The sequence below is a fragment of the Protopterus annectens genome, chromosome 10.part0, assembly GCF_019279795.1.
Source record: "Protopterus annectens isolate FY-2018-M chromosome 10.part0, PAN1.0, whole genome shotgun sequence".
NCBI lineage: Eukaryota > Metazoa > Chordata > Ceratodontiformes > Protopteridae > Protopterus > Protopterus annectens.
The window spans coordinates 118,099,816-118,115,851 of NC_056744.1; the positions used below are offsets into that span (position 1 = coordinate 118,099,816).

The following is a 16,036-nucleotide window of genomic DNA, read 5'->3' on the forward strand; positions in this document are numbered from 1 at the left end:
CGATTGCAAGTTGGGAGCTATTATTAATTCCCCAAGTGAGGCTGACATCCTACAGAAAGGCCTCACTGAGACCAATGACTGGTGTCAGAACCGGGTCTATATTATAACATCAAAGTTCAAAAACTTTGAATGTTATAATATCGAACCCAGTAGAGTGAACGCTTGAAATAGCGAAGCTGCAGAACACCAAATACTTTCCTAGGGAAAGTATTCAGTGGGCTATTTCTGCAGCTTCACTATTTCCTCAACTGTGGAGCGAAGGTTACGGACCGGGTTAAGGTAAGTATGCGAATGAAGGTGAGTGTGTGATTGGGCATGGGTTAGGTGAGTTAGGATTAGGGCACGGGTCATGTAAATGTGCGATTGTGTGGATGTGAGGGTTAGGGTGGGGTAGGTGAGTTAGGTTTAGGCAGCGGGTAAGATGAGTGTGCGATAGTTAGGGACCTTAGGGTTAGGGTTGTGCTAAGGTAAGTGGGTAGCTAGTGGTGTATGTCTGGTTTAGTATAGGGTTTTGTGAAGTGTATGTGAAAAAATTACATTGATCTTATTGCTTGCTTGCTTCTTGCTGAAGCTTACTTGCTGTGGGATGGATTTGAAGTGTTCTTAAGACACTCAGTCTTGCTGGCTGGATTCTGCTAAAATTCAAAGTCTGGTTATATTTGCATTTACAGTCTGTTGCATACAGAAACTTGCAGAATATACACTGATGAGAGAATATACTTTGCAGCACTTGTCTTTAAGAGCAGTAACCAATAACTTTTATAATAAATCAAACTGGACAAACGTTGCAGCTTAAAAGTACTGTTCCAACTTTACTTCTCAAATAGTACAGATGATGTGAGAGATATAACATTTACCTTAGGACACATGAGTCCCTACCATACCTCTAACATAACTGGATTTATACAGCTCTTTATATACAGTTTTTAGTCCTTTATCCTGTAGAAACAATACTAAGCTTCCTTGTTTAACAATGTCTTGTAAGAGACCAGCTTTTCTGACAGTGTGAATATCCTGTAACAGTGTCCTGATGTCCATGTAGAAAAACATATTTTTGAGGAAACACATTGTTCTGTATTCTATTTGGATCTGTGTTTAAGAACATCTGTTCGTGTGCCAATGCTGATAAGCATATCCTGTTTTTATGCAGAAAAACATATTTTTGAGAAAACACATTGTCAGAGATCAGCTTTTCTGACAGTGTGAACATCCTGTATTTTATTTGGATCTTTGTATAAAAACATCTGTTCTTGTGCCATATCCTGTTTTCCATGCAGAAAACATATTTTGAGAAAACACATTGTCACAGTGTCATAAACATATCCTGTTGTTTTAGGAAACATATTGTGTCCATCCTGTTATTTTAGGAAACATATTGTGTCCATTTTTTATATGCAGAAAAGCATGTCAGTGTTCTTTAAAAGCAGATTTTGCATTTTGCTCTTGCATACATCCTGTTTCTGAGTCTGTAAGGAAAAATGTCCATTCTTTAAAAGCAGATTTTGTATTTTTGCTCTTGCATACATCCTGTTTTTAAGTCTGTAAGGGAAGAATGTCCATTCAGCAGATTCCTTTTCCAAGCCATGGTCATTTAGTATGACTGCTGATCACATATTACTAAACTCTGTTTCTGCATTTAAGCAAGCCTTTTTTCTTTCAGCATATTTACAACATAATTAATTTCAGACTAATATTAATAAAATCTAACAATTCCCTCTGTTTTTAAACATACTCAAAACATTTTATATAGAAAACACATTAAGAAACAAACCTATAGTCTTCTTTTGATACAAGTCAAAATGCAATTTTACATAGTTAATACAATGATATTAAGTATTACTACCAAACTGAATGTATTTCAAACGTTTTCTTTTGCAGACCATTCTGTGAAAATATTTTGTCAGTTATGAGCTGTGTCTGCTTTAATGTTATTTTTTTTAACATGATCAATTTATTCTTTTGCAATCACAGAATTTAATTTATGACTTAGAACTGTTTCATTAACTCTTTGCAACTGTTGAATTAACTTAAGAGACAATAACTATGTGCTACTGCAAGCATTTATACACTGCTGAAAATATACAGTTGGAAAGTATCATATATTATCCCACTGCATAAAGGAGGTAACTCCCTTGACCTTTCCAACTTTAGACCAATTGCCCTTCTCTCACCCCTAGCAAAGATCATGGAAAAATGTATTCATCAACAACTTGTACACTATCTCTCTCTTCACAGCATAATAGCAAACTGCCAGCATGGTTTCAGACCCCACCATAGTACCACCTCTGCCCTTCTATCCTTTGTAGATACTATCAACAAAAATCGAAACAACAACACTCTCTCTTCCGCTCTTTTCATTGATCTCTAAAGCTTTCGACATGGTCAACCACTCACTCTTAATTCACATCCTTGAATCTCTCCCTTGTGATAAACTAGCAACTAATTGGTTTAAATCCTATCTTAGCAACAGACAACAAGCAGTAATATGGGAAAACCATATCTCTTCACTCTTGCCTATTTCCATCGGAGTTCCCCAGGGCTCCATTCTGGGTCCACTCCTGTTCTCCCTCTTTATTAACGACCTTCAGACTGCTATCCCACAAGCTACCTGCATACAATATGCAGATGATTCTACCCTTATCTGCACAGCCCTTCCTCTACTGAAGTGACCTCATTGACCCAAAAGACCTTTAACACAGTAGAAAATTTGTTTTCGAGGCGGTTTCTCCTACTTAATGCAAAAAAAACTAAACTCCTCCTCTTCTCCCCACCACTCGGTCCCCTCCTTTAAACTTTACCATTTCTTCCAATAATGGCACCATCATCTCACCTGAACCAACCACTAAACTCTTAGGGATAACCATTGACAATAATCTTTCCTTCGATCAGCACATTAACAACACCATAAAGATTGTTAACAGGAAAATTGGATCCCTTTATCGCATCAAACCTTTTCTAACCCCAGCAACTAGAACCAAAATTGCACAATCTCATCTCCTATCTACTCTCCTATACGCTTCCCCCATTTACACAAACCTTAAGAAAAACAATCTCAATAAACTTGCAACTTGCTATAACAACATAGCTCGTTTCGCCACTGGTAACCTTTAGGACCCACCATTGTACAAACCTAAAACAACTTGGCTGGCTCGAATTTCAAAACTACCTAATAATCCCTCAACTCACTATAGCCCACAACATATTACACCTTCCTGACAACACCCCTATACTCTCTCAACTTCTAATCCCTTACAACAATCTCAACTCACTTCTCCTCTAGTAAACTCATGACAAAATCTATAAAGGTAAACAATACAGCAGGTGGTTCTCTATTCACTAACACTATAGGAAGAAGTTGGAATCTCTTACCTAGTGACATAACCTTGACTACATCCCTGCCTCAATTCAAACAGAAAATCAAACTTTACTACCTAAACCATTGGCTTTGTTCCTGCAGTACACCTGACTAACCTTTTCTCTTTCACACTTCTTATCTCTATCTGTCTCATTTTCCCATCTTTTAACTGTTCTAATCTAACTATGCATAATTTATGTATAATTACTAATAAGTAATTACTAATATGAAATGCTAATATGTAATGAACTGCATACAGTAAATGAACTGCATATGGTAAACTTGTTTCTCTTTAAAATTTATCTTTCCCTCTCAATGGTTTTTTGACTTCCAATTTTTGCTATTTCTTAAGAGTAATGTTTCTTCTATGTAATGTACTTAGTATTTAGTGGAGCTTTTCTTCTCGGGCCTCTGCTGAAAATGGACATGTATCCAGCCAGACTAGCCCGGTCAACAAATGTAAAATAAATAAAATAAAAATAAAATGTCATTTTAACTATAACATTGTGATCATGTCTTCGAACTGCTCATTAACATCTTGGTAAAATACTGAACTGGGCTTAGATAATAAATATTTGAAAGCAATTATTTTACTGGGGTAAAACCAGTGATATTACAACTTGACAAATTACTTTTGAACTTATTACAATGTATCCTGATCAGTATGTATTTACACAGACTATTTGCTATTTATGCATTTCAATCTAGTAGGTATCCTGGACCCATTGTTTCCTTTAAATATGTTTTTTTCACACATATTCATTACTAGACATTCATTTAATTTGTACTGAATTATTCTGCATTTGTACATACAAAGACTATCATTTGTACTGAAATTTTCTACATTTGTACATACAAAGACTGTAAAGTACATTTAGTCTAATCTTACAAATTTAATAACATTAATATTGAGCAAAATCTTGGAAAATGTTTGTCTCTTTAGAAATATCTAGTGGAACTGATACCAAATCCATATGTCCTGTTATTTTAAACTACATACTCAGCAATTAAAATATTGATGCTTTTTTATACCAACATTGTCATTGATGCTTTTTTATACCAACATTGTTTTGCCAAAAACATATTAAAAATAGTGACCAATCTTGTTCAATTTTTTACATATCTTTACTCTCTTTTGTATAGCTGTAATCAATTTTAAGCCATCTCTTGTTTTTTAAACCATCTCTTGTATAGCTTTAACAGGTTGTAAATACAATTTAATACTAAACAATACAATAATAACCATTATGATAGCTATTAACAACTTGTAAAATATCTTATCCTGTCAGGTTTAATCCAGTTTACCAGTATTTTTAATATACTAATACCTGTTTCCCCCCATAAAAGAGTATTGTCAAGAAGGAATGAGATATTTTTTCCTCTAGCTTTATTTTAGACCCTTGTAGTTTATTTTTTCTGTAGCTTTATTTCAGACCCTTGTTGTTTATTTTTTCTGTAGCTTTATTTCAGACCCTTGTTGTTTATTTTTTCTGTAGCTTTATTTCAGACCCTTGTTGTTTATTTTTTCTGTAGCTTTATTTCAGACCCTTGTGCAGTACTGCTCATACAGTCAGTGTAAAACTGAGAAAATGCCCCTCCCCCTGTAGTACTTCAGCACTATTTACCTGCCCTATGCTGTGAGAATAGAATGTATGTCAGCCCAACACTTTGGTTATACATTTATTTTATTAGGTTACTAAACTATAGACCTTTGTCTGATTTGATAATTTTTTATAAAGCTTTTGCTATTTACTACCTCTAGTAGGTATTTACACCCTTCTGCACAATTGATTTGAACTGTATGTATACTATAGCCCATTTGCTGGCTGTACTTGATGCAACTGAGTTTTTTCTTTTAACATTTACTTGCAAACAGATTATCAGTGACATCTATGCAAAATTGTGACATTTTATTACAATTACCAAATAGTGTTGCCTGTAAACATTTTAACAAGTATGTTTTAATAACAATGATGCTTTAGAAAAACTCAAGCTACTTGTCTGGCAATCAGTCTTGTTGTTTATCTTATCTTTCCAGCATTTCCTGTAACTATTCATTCAGTCTAGGAAGGTCTGAGCTCACATTTCATACTCTATAAACTATAATTAATTCTTTTGGCATTTTTCCTTTAATGTGATTGTGATTTGCATAACTATGCATTTATACAACATAAATAGACATTATTTTACAATTACCTTACATGGATTTCAGTATTTTTATTTATTTATCTATTTAACTATTTAACTGTCCTGCCATTAATTTTACAAAAACTGTTTGACAAATACCATCTGTGATTTTCTTTTTAAATTCAGAACTTTAACTGTTTGGTGTTACTATATAATTATAAACAAATTGTAAAAAAACAAAATAGATATTAGTTTAACCAACACATTTATATTTATATTATTTATATTTGCTGTTGTCTGACTGTTATTCTTGTGTATTGTAACAGATGTACTCTAGAAGAAAAGAACATACATGCATGTCTGTCTTGTATCTGTATATCTTTATACAAGCATGTCAGTCTTGTGACTTTAAATCTTTATTCTTATTAACTATTTTCATTTAATTTTTATACACTAGTACAGTTTTGTTTACCTTTTGACTGTGCTAAGAATGGCATTCATATGCTTTACTTTACTGTAGTACTGATAGATGTCTTGCTTTAACTGAATGAAAGTAAAACATTTAAGAATGATTTGTCCAGACATCAGATCCTACCATGTATGTTTAACCATTTTCAAAACATAAACATATTATAAAATATATTTCTTTTGCACAGATTAACTGTGTATGCAGGAAGTTCCCAGTCTTTGTCAGTTCAGCTAATTTATTTCCTTTATCCTGCAACTTCTGTTGAATTTCCTGTGATGTTGCATGGTCTTTCTGACATTCTTTAGTAAGCTGTTCTGCTGAATTTGAAACTCCTATGCACTTTTGAAAAGATGTATGTATAACTTGTCTAAGCTTCCTGAACTCATTGTGACTGTCTTTTAGAAGTTTATTACATTCCTCTGTAACAAAATGTACTAGGGGTTCTATCAGTAACTGATTTGACTCATATGTGGTGACAGGACATAACTGTTCAACATCAGAATGTAATGGAAACACTTTACCCTTAGTTAATTCTTGAGATCTGTCTTTACAGTCTATTTTTTTAGCAATATGATGCAATATTATTTTATGGCATAATACACAAAATGCAGTTTTTGTTGAAGCACACAATAAACATTTGTCATATTCCACATGGTTTTCTTTGAGATACCAGTCAAACATTGCAATACATTTGCATAATGCCTTACTATCAACCTGCCCTAATAAGGTTTTACATTTACTAATGTGCTGTGTATACCAACATTGCAATTTTTTACATTTGCTTAAATTATGCATGAAAATATCCATACTGTCTAATCTAATATCCAGACTGTCTAATATCCAAACTGTCGAATAGCAACCATACTAAAAATGTGACGTAGAAAAAAGTCTTACCAGTGAGCAAGAAAACAGGTGATCAGGCTGTTGTTGCAGATGGCTGGAAATTTTTCAAAGTCACTTGAGAAGCTGGGAAAGTACAACAGGCATTGAACTATTGGGCTAGTGGATATCCCTCTTTTCTTGAAGAATTTATGGCACTGCGAATTTCTTGAACTAGTCTCACTCCGGATTGCAGACGTCTATAACACTTTACTACTGCAAGCTGCATAAACTGGAATACTTCTGTTTAGGATTTACACATACGTACAAATGTTAGTTACTGCAATTTGACTGGTGACCCTCTGCAGGGCTTACCATCACTCCCCCTGTGTTTGAATGCAGATTGTAGGTTCAAATGCAGGCTAGCTTGCCATTGAAAAAATTACATTGATCTTATTGCTTGCTTGCTTCTTGCTGGAGCTTACTTGCTGTGGGATGGATTTGAAGTGTTCTTAAGACACTCAGTCTTGCTGGCTGGATTCTGCTAAAATTCAAAGTCTGGTTATATTTGCATTCACAATCTGTTGCATACAGAAACTTGCAGAATATACACTGATGAGAGAATATACTTTGCAGCACTTGTCTTTAAGAGCAGTAACCAATAACTTTTATAATAAATCAAACTGGACAAACGTTGCAGCTTAAAAGTACTGTTCCAACTTTACTTCTCATATAGTACAGATGATGTGAGAGATATAACATTTACCTTAGGACATGAGTCCCTACCATACCTCTAACATAACTGGATTTATACAGCTCTTTATATACAGTTTTTAGTCCTTTATCCTGTAGAAACAATACTAAGCTTCCTTGTTTAACAATGTCTTGTAAGAGACCAGCTTTTCTGACAGTGTGAATATCCTGTAACAGTGTCCTGATGTCCATGTAGAAAAACATATTTTTGAGGAAACACATTGTTCTGTATTCTATTTGGATCTGTGTTTAAGAACATCTGTTCTTGTGCCAATGCTGATAAGCATATCCTGTTTTTTATGCAGAAAAACATATTTTTGAGAAAACACATTGTCAGAGATCAGCTTTTCTGACAGTGTGAACATCCTGTATTTTATATGGATCTTTGTATAAAAACATCTGTTCTTGTGCCATATCCTGTTTTCCATGCAGAAAAACATATTTTTGAGAAAACACATTGTCGCAGTGTCATACACATATCATGTTGTTTTAGGAAACATATTGTGTCCATCCTGTTATTTTAGGAAACATATTGTGTCCATTTTTTATATGCAGAAAAGCATGTCAGTGTTCTTTAAAAGCAGATTTTGCATTTTTGTTCTTGCATACATCCTGTTTCTGAGTCTGTAAGGGAAAAATGTCCATTCTTTAAAAGCAGATTTTGTATTTTTGCTCTTGCATACATCCTGTTTGTAAGTCTGTAAGGGAAGAATGTCCATTCAGCAGATTCCTTTTCCAAGCCATGGTCATTTAGTATGACTGCTGATCACATATTACTAAACTCTGTTTCTGCATTTAAGCAAGCCTTTTTTCTTTCAGCATATTTACAACATAATTAATTTCAGACTAATATTAATAAAATCTAACAGTATGTGTGTGGATTATTTTTTTTGGTGTCCTTGAGTTGTGTGTGTGTTTGTCGGAACAGCAAATTTTTTCCCTGGGAAAAAATTTGCTATTCTGACTGTTCAGTTTTCTGGTGTTTCGATTGAATGGGGTCGGTATTATAACATTCGATGTTTTTAGACTTCGATGTTATAATATAGACCTGTCAGAACCATGGCCTTAAGCTCAATGTAAAAAAATGTGTCATCATCCCCTTTGGGAAAAACCTGGTTCCCATGAATTACCACATCAACAGTAGTCCACTGAACACAGGAGGATTTATAAGAGATCTGGGAACACAGGTTGACAGCAACCTCTCTTTTGACCACCACATTGCCACTGTGTTCAGAAAGTCATTCTATGTGGCACATCTTATTACTAAGGGTTTTGCATCCAGGAAGAAAGAGGTCCATGTCTCCCTCTACTCTTCCCTCATTAGGCCAGTCATCCAGTACAATGCCCCATTTGGCATGTACCTCACTAGACACCTGCAATAACTGGAGAGACCACAAACATACCTCACAAAAGGATCCTAGGCCTTAAAACACTTGTCCTATATGGACAGACTCAAAAATGTCCACTATTCTCTGTCTCATATCGCCTACTTAGAGGTGATCTCTGCTTGACTTACAAATCCATGTCTGATCCAGCTCTGTTAGAAATGCTACATCTAAAGAAATCCCAATGCCACCGCACCACACGCTCCAGAGACCTCAACCTCAATACCACAATCAACAGAACAAGCTGGAGGGACAGGTTCATAACCCAGAGACTGCCCATGCTATGGAATAGACTTCCCTTACATGTCAAACAGAGCACCTCACTGGCCCTCTTCAAGAGAAATCTTGATGAGTGGATGGGAAATAGAAAATTCACCCCGGGGATCACTCCAGTGGCTCTGCTCAACAGAGGCACTGGGAACTAAGGTCTGGTGGCATGATGCCTGGGTAATCCTATGGGCTAGGCTTGTAAAGGCTCCAGGGCCATTAGCCTAGTACACACCTATGAACCTATGTCTCAACCTTACATGCTGCTGCACTCCTCTCCACCTCTGCTAAGGACTGTAACAAACTGCAATCCAGGTACAGATCACGTAAGCCATTCCTCCAAGTCACGCCACTCCAGGTATCTCTGTCATTCTATAATGTAGCACTGAAGTCTCCCAGTGAAACTAAATGTTATGTACCTACTACAACATTAGAGCCTTTCATTCATGTCTGTCCGATATGACTTGTAGGTCCTCGAGCCACTTGTTGGATCTGACCCAGCAGCATTATTGAGGCGGGTGGGAACCACTGTCCCATCCTCCCTAGGATAGGTATGCCCATTCTTTACACCTGCACAGTCAACTGCCCAAGCCACTCATGCATGCAAATTGTGACACAGAAATATACAAGTGTGTTTATCATGCAACAGCCATCAATGTACAACAAGTGCTCTTCAGCTAAGCAGACTTAGATTTAAAATAATTTTAAATGAATGTGCATTTACAAAAATTGCATTATCATCATGCTGTAACATGATTCCAGTGTAAACTCCTAATAAACAACTTTTTTCGGAAAAAGGTGAACTGCTAACTAACAGATGGGAATAAATGCAACTGTTTTAAAGAGACATGCTAATAGTAAAGATTAAATACACATCAGTCTTCCCGGACATCTGAACTACATATACACCATGGAAATCTTTAAGAAATAAATACATAACTTGATGGGTATCAAAGGTACAAGATGTAATTATGAATAGCTTTGATATGTTTGTAGAGATAGGCTGCCTGCTACTCATGATTATGCATGCAGAACTCTAAAACAATAAATCCAAAGCAGTGTGAGGCACCCTACAGTACATAATTATCAAGAACACTAGGCCTCATCAAACTTTGTGTGCAGAATAGCAAGTGACACTGATGTGCGAGTTGTAAAGTCATCCATATCTGTCACAGTAAGTACAGTAAAATGATTTATAGATTCATAGATGGTTATTAGGCTAGCACCCCTACAGCCCTTACAAGCCTAGCCATGTTATTCTCAAGGTGCCTCAATTGTCCTTGGTTAGATGACGTAATTCACAGAGCGAGTCTATGGTAGTCTGTTTTAAGTTAATTTTTTTCTCAGGACACTTGGCAGTCAAGCAGTATGCCCATCTGAGGACAGGCTTGTCGATAGTAATAACAGCCAAGTTAAATTACTACACACAACAGACTTATTTTTAAATTTATTTATCCTTTGATGACCAAAAAGTCCTCCTGAGCCAATGGTCCATTTTCAGTGGAGGCCTGAAGAGAAAAGTCCCACAACAGATTAAAAAAACATTCAAACAATAGTTTATGAGTAATTAAAAACAAGGAGAGAAACGCCCCACAACAGATTAAATATTTTCAACTGAACTGGAGAGAAAGATTCAACAAACACACATAAAAAACACACGGTCTGCATAGGGCATATTACTTATGCTCTGCATTCTTTTATTGAGGAACCTCTGTGGCGCCCAATTGTTGGATATGCTTGGTTAGGTACATACCCAAGGGGGCACTGTATTCAATGATAGGTCTGGTTAATCCTGAATATAGTGGAACAATGACTTCCTCGGTCATAGATACCATATCTTTGTTTATACGGTGTGCAACATAGAATGATTTCCTCATCACTGCAGACATGTGATCAAAGACTAGATTACTATCCGTGTCCCTAAGTCCCTGATTACTGGGTCAACTCTAAGGGGTGTGTTGTCAAAATGATAGTTACCAGGGATGGATGACGTCCCAAAGCATACTATTATGCATTTCTTGGCATTTGGTTTTAGTCCATGACTCTGACACCAGATGTTTGTCTGTGTCAGCCCCTCCTGGAGAACATTTGTGTCAGTATGAGATTCAATGACAGCTCCTAATTTGCAATCATCTGCAAATTTAGAAGCCAGAGACTACTGACACTGGCGTTGACTTCTGAGAAGTAAATGCCAAAAAAGAGCGGTCCAAGGACTGATCCCTGAGGGACTCCACGTGACTGACCTCTTTGTAGAGGTGCACTCCCCAATTCTAACTTCCTGAGTCCTGTCTGTGAGCCAGTTAGCTATCCACTGGGTGACATATTGGAAGTCTGTTATAATAAGATTTCTAAATTTGTCACCAAAGCCAAATACTCCTCCCATCACTGTATTGCCCTTAACTTGTTACACTGGCTTGAACTCTCCAACCATCTAAACTATCTTCAGATTACCACAGCCCACAAACTAATCTTTCAACCCTCTAAGTGCCCTGCTCTATGCAACATCCTTCTCCCCTACACCACTCAGAGAACTCTCGGATCTACTCACCAAAACCTAATATGTGTCCTAAAACCCAATCACCCTGCTGGTCAACTCCTGCTATCCTTTTCTTTAGCAAAAAATGGAATTCTCTTCCTTCCTCTCTAAGGACCTGTGCAAACTTTGAAAACTTTAAATCTCAGTTACATTCCTACATTTACTCTAACAGAAAATGCAACTGCAATCTCCCCACCTAGCCCTATAATTCTCTCTCCACCTCTAAACCCCTCTCCAGCTATGATTACTAGCCTCTCTAGCTATGATCTACAGGCTACCACACATATGTACATATTGTAAATATCAAATTTGTACCAGATATCTAAGAATTTACACCTGCTCTCTAACATGAAATGCAACTGCAAATTGTTCATTAATAATATTGTGTCTGTATCTAAAGGTAACATGTACCTACGAAATTACACCTGCTCTCTAGCATGAAACATAATTGTAAATTGTTCTTCTTTTCTACATTGTATCTGTGTCTAAACTTTGTAACATGGAGCTTTTCTCCCCGGGCCTCCACTGAAAACGGGCTTCCTGAGTCCCGTGGACATCCCCGGCCATCAAACTGGAAATAAAATAAATATGAGTTTGTACCTAACCACGAGTTTGTCAACAATTCCAGAGTAGGGTATTGTGTCAAATGCCTTGCCATTCTTTGTTTGGAGCAAAGGTGAAACTAAATGTACAGCAGAGGGATGGGTGGGAATTGGGGGTAGGGTAGGGGAGTAGACTGCCTGAGTGCGGCATGTTATATCTGGCAGTATTGTAGTTTGGCAAAAAAAAAAAAAAATATGTAAAGATTTCCTGAGAACAAGCATTTAGCAAATACCTGTACTGCAGAAAATTGTTTTATTCAATTTTAACTTTTATATGTGGTGTTTGTATTACTTTGAAATTTGCAAGTTAACTTCAATATTGTTGGAAATGGTTTCTTTCTATGCAGTGAAGAAAAATCTGGTTACAGGTTACATAAGTAGGTATACTATAAAGATAGAGATGGGTTGATATATATTATTCTAATGGGAAGGTAACTAACGGGCAGATATTTCAAAAAGTCACTATTTACTGGTCTTTTCACAGGCACTATCGTCTAAAATGCATAGGTTATGTTGAATACTGTTGGGTATAGTTTCTTTCTGTGCAGTAGGAAAATTATGTTACTGTCCGTCATGGTGTGTCCAAATATAAACAAATTGCCGTATTTTTTTATGTTGTTTCACATGGCACAACCGCCCAAATATAAACATCTTGCGTAAAGATGGGGTGGCACAATGGACTGTTTTGCACCCCCGATACCTCTCGACTGTAGAGGTTTTCACAGAATGTCCACATTTCTGGTCCGTTTTTCATAAAATTGTGTTTTTTCTGGCAAATCACTAAAGACTGAAGTTAGAAAATAATGACAGACATTTGAGTTTCAGACTTCATTTCCTTCAGAAAATTCACGCCAGTGCAAAAACCTGTTATTCTATCAACTAAGTATGTGAGAGCAATATTAAAATTGTCCCTATTTTGGGGCCTTTGTTCCACTTTTACGTATAGCTTTGCCCCTTTTTCTAGTTGAGACGCATTCCCCGCCATCCTCTTTGGCTCATTTCTACGAGGGATGCATCCACTACCAAACAGAAACACCAAGGTGGATTAAATAAATAATATCGCTTAAATGGCAATACATACTTTGCAGTCACAAGCATTGGGGAAATTATTTTAAAAATCACCTTAAAAATAACTCACTTTTTATAAAGCCGCAATTCACGACACAATTAAATACAAATAAAGCATACGAATATGTATTTAACAGACTGTATTACATTATACTGACATGCTACAGCTCTCATCACCGGCTATATATAAACGACTATACAAACAAACGACTGTACCGCGTTCAGTAAGAACTTATTTAACACACGTCATAACAATAAAATGACGTTCCGGAAAAAAAAAGTACGGGTGCTAATCTCGCGGTATTATACAGGTTACACAGGGGCATCGCGATACTCTGAGACAACGTGTTGCTTGTCTTAGTTAAGTTAGGCTAGCTGACTCTGGATTGTTAGATTGTTGTCTTCGCTTAATTCTTTTCTTTTTCATCTGTAAAGGGTTTATAATCATTTACAATGAGTACTGTTTTGGCCAAAATTGCTGAGATCGAGGCCGAGGTGAGTAGTGAACAATGTGTATTTAGTATTCCAATTCTGGGATAGTACTGCACATGACATTGTGGCAGTTTGTGCATTCCTGTCATGTTTCTAATTGGTTCCGAACTGTTTGTCTATACTTATGTTGTCGGAGCTCATATATTGTGAGGTCTTCTCTTTTAGTTGAAGCTTTAGTCAGTACCAGTGGCCTGGTTTTAAGCAAGGCAGTAAACATGGGGATGAGGAGGTGTTTGAGATGCGTTTATAGTAGAGCCCGATGTGTTAAGAGGTCCAGTGCTTTATAACCGAATTTTAGGGAAGTCTTTTGTTGTAGACAAATTAATTTTTTCGTTACTGCCTATGTTATCTTAGTAGTGGCGTAGGAAAACTTCTTTTCATCTGTAGTTTTATGTGCATCCACATATAGGATAAAAGAGAAATTTGTCAGCTGTAGCATACAAAGCCAGGTTTTCTATGTCATTGGACTAAGTGTTGGGGCTATATTTTTATTTATTTAGTGAGTAAACTGTTGTATTTAAAATTATATAGAATTCATCATGTGCTTAGAACTTTACTGCAGTTACCAACTTGATGTTTATTCTCTGTCCCTAATTCACTGCAGTAGTTTTTTTTTTTTTCACTTTTAAATTATATTATGTAGGTTTTACTGCAGCTCATAGGTTCATAGTAAGTACTAGGCTATCTGCCCATGGGCATTTATAAGCCTAGCCAAGGAGTGATATGTACAGAGGTTGGTATTCATAGTCCCGTATTTCACGGATGCTAAAAGCAAATGTATGAAAAGCCCCCCTTTTGATTATGTGCAGATGCAGTAAGTAGGAGACAAAGGGTGGTTCTTGTTAAATGTGTGAAGCCAGTGAAGAATAGTTTGGGTAAAATGTGCACATGTGTGTAAAGCTAGCTAAGAAGTATGCAAGTGTATTTGCAAAAAAAAAAAAACGTGCATCTTTCTCAAATGAGTGTGTACTACTGCCTATTTTTCTAAGTTTCCCAACTATCTTTGTAAGCTTGCAGGTTAGTGCTGCTGTGGGCTAATGTCATGAGACTTGAGACGGTGAAAATGTGCACATAGTCTAACAGTTTAAAGCTGCTTTTTCAGCAGCCATATTCTGCAGATGTCCATCGTGCAACATCAATTTATTGATTTATAAGTATGGATAGGGGATGGATTAGAAAAAGAGGAAGCGAGCAGACAAGGGAAAGGCAGCAAGATGACATAAAATGGCGACATGAATAGATTTATTTATTTTTTTTTTATGGAGATTAACACCTTTCTCTGAAATATGTAAGGTAGGATGGGGACGTATAAAGAGAAATAAGATGGCTGATCACAGTAGATTGGGTTCACATATGGAAGGAAGACAAATGGATAGATAAATGGTGATTGAGGAGGAGGAGCTGTGGAAATGTTTATGGGGTAGGTGCATAAATGATGGGGGACACAGCACTGCTACAGCTACCATCCTGATTGGAGATCCTCAGGCAGAGCTCTGCCCATCGTAGTGGGCAGGCAGACTCTAATGCAGGGGTAGGAGTTCATAGGTTCATACTAGGCTATCTGCCCTAGGGCATTTGTAAGCCTAGCCAGAGTGTGTTTGGCTTTCGCCACCCATTTTAAATTAATTTTGCTATGCCCTTTTTCGAGGTTAGTATACTGTGCCTCTGTCTAACAGTGACACAGAAGTGATACCCGGGGTAAACCTACGATCCCCATCCACTCATCAAGATTCCTCTTGAAGAGAGTCAATGAGGGACTTTGCCTAACCTGGACTGGGATTTTATTCCAGAGTGAAGGGAGCCTCTGGGTTATGAATCTGTCCCTCCAGCATGTCCTATTTATTTCAGTGCTGAGGTTCAAGTCTCGAGCGTAGCTCGATGGGATTTGGATTTTCTGAGGTGCAGCATGTCCATTAATTCCAGGTTGGACATGGCTTTATACGTCAGGCACAGATCGCCTCTTAGGCGGTATGCCACTGAGTAGAGCTGGAGTTTTTTTAACCTGTTTGAGCCCTTTGATCCTCTTGGTGAGGTACTTTTGGGGTCTTTCCAGTTGCTGCAGGTGTCTGGTAAGGTACATCCCAAAAGGGGCATTGTACTCAATTATGGGCCTGATGAGGGATGAGTAAAGAGGCATTATGACCTCCCCTGATCTAGATGTGA

At 36.9% G+C, this 16,036-nt stretch overlaps 2 protein-coding genes across 2 annotated transcripts in view; one reads left to right on the plus strand and one right to left on the minus strand.

Moving 5' to 3' along the window:
* The window catches only part of NOL11 (nucleolar protein 11), a 1,613,635-nt gene that overhangs the window by 906,577 nt on the left and 691,022 nt on the right, over positions 1 to 16,036 (minus strand). The window lies entirely within an intron of this gene.
* Positions 13,689 to 16,036, plus strand: part of DRG1 (developmentally regulated GTP binding protein 1) — a gene marked incomplete in the record, with an annotated part of 230,452 nt that continues 228,104 nt past the window's right edge. The window contains 1 exon segment of the mRNA XM_044085090.1: positions 13,689 to 13,876. Coding sequence (XP_043941025.1) covers positions 13,835 to 13,876 — 42 coding nt within the window.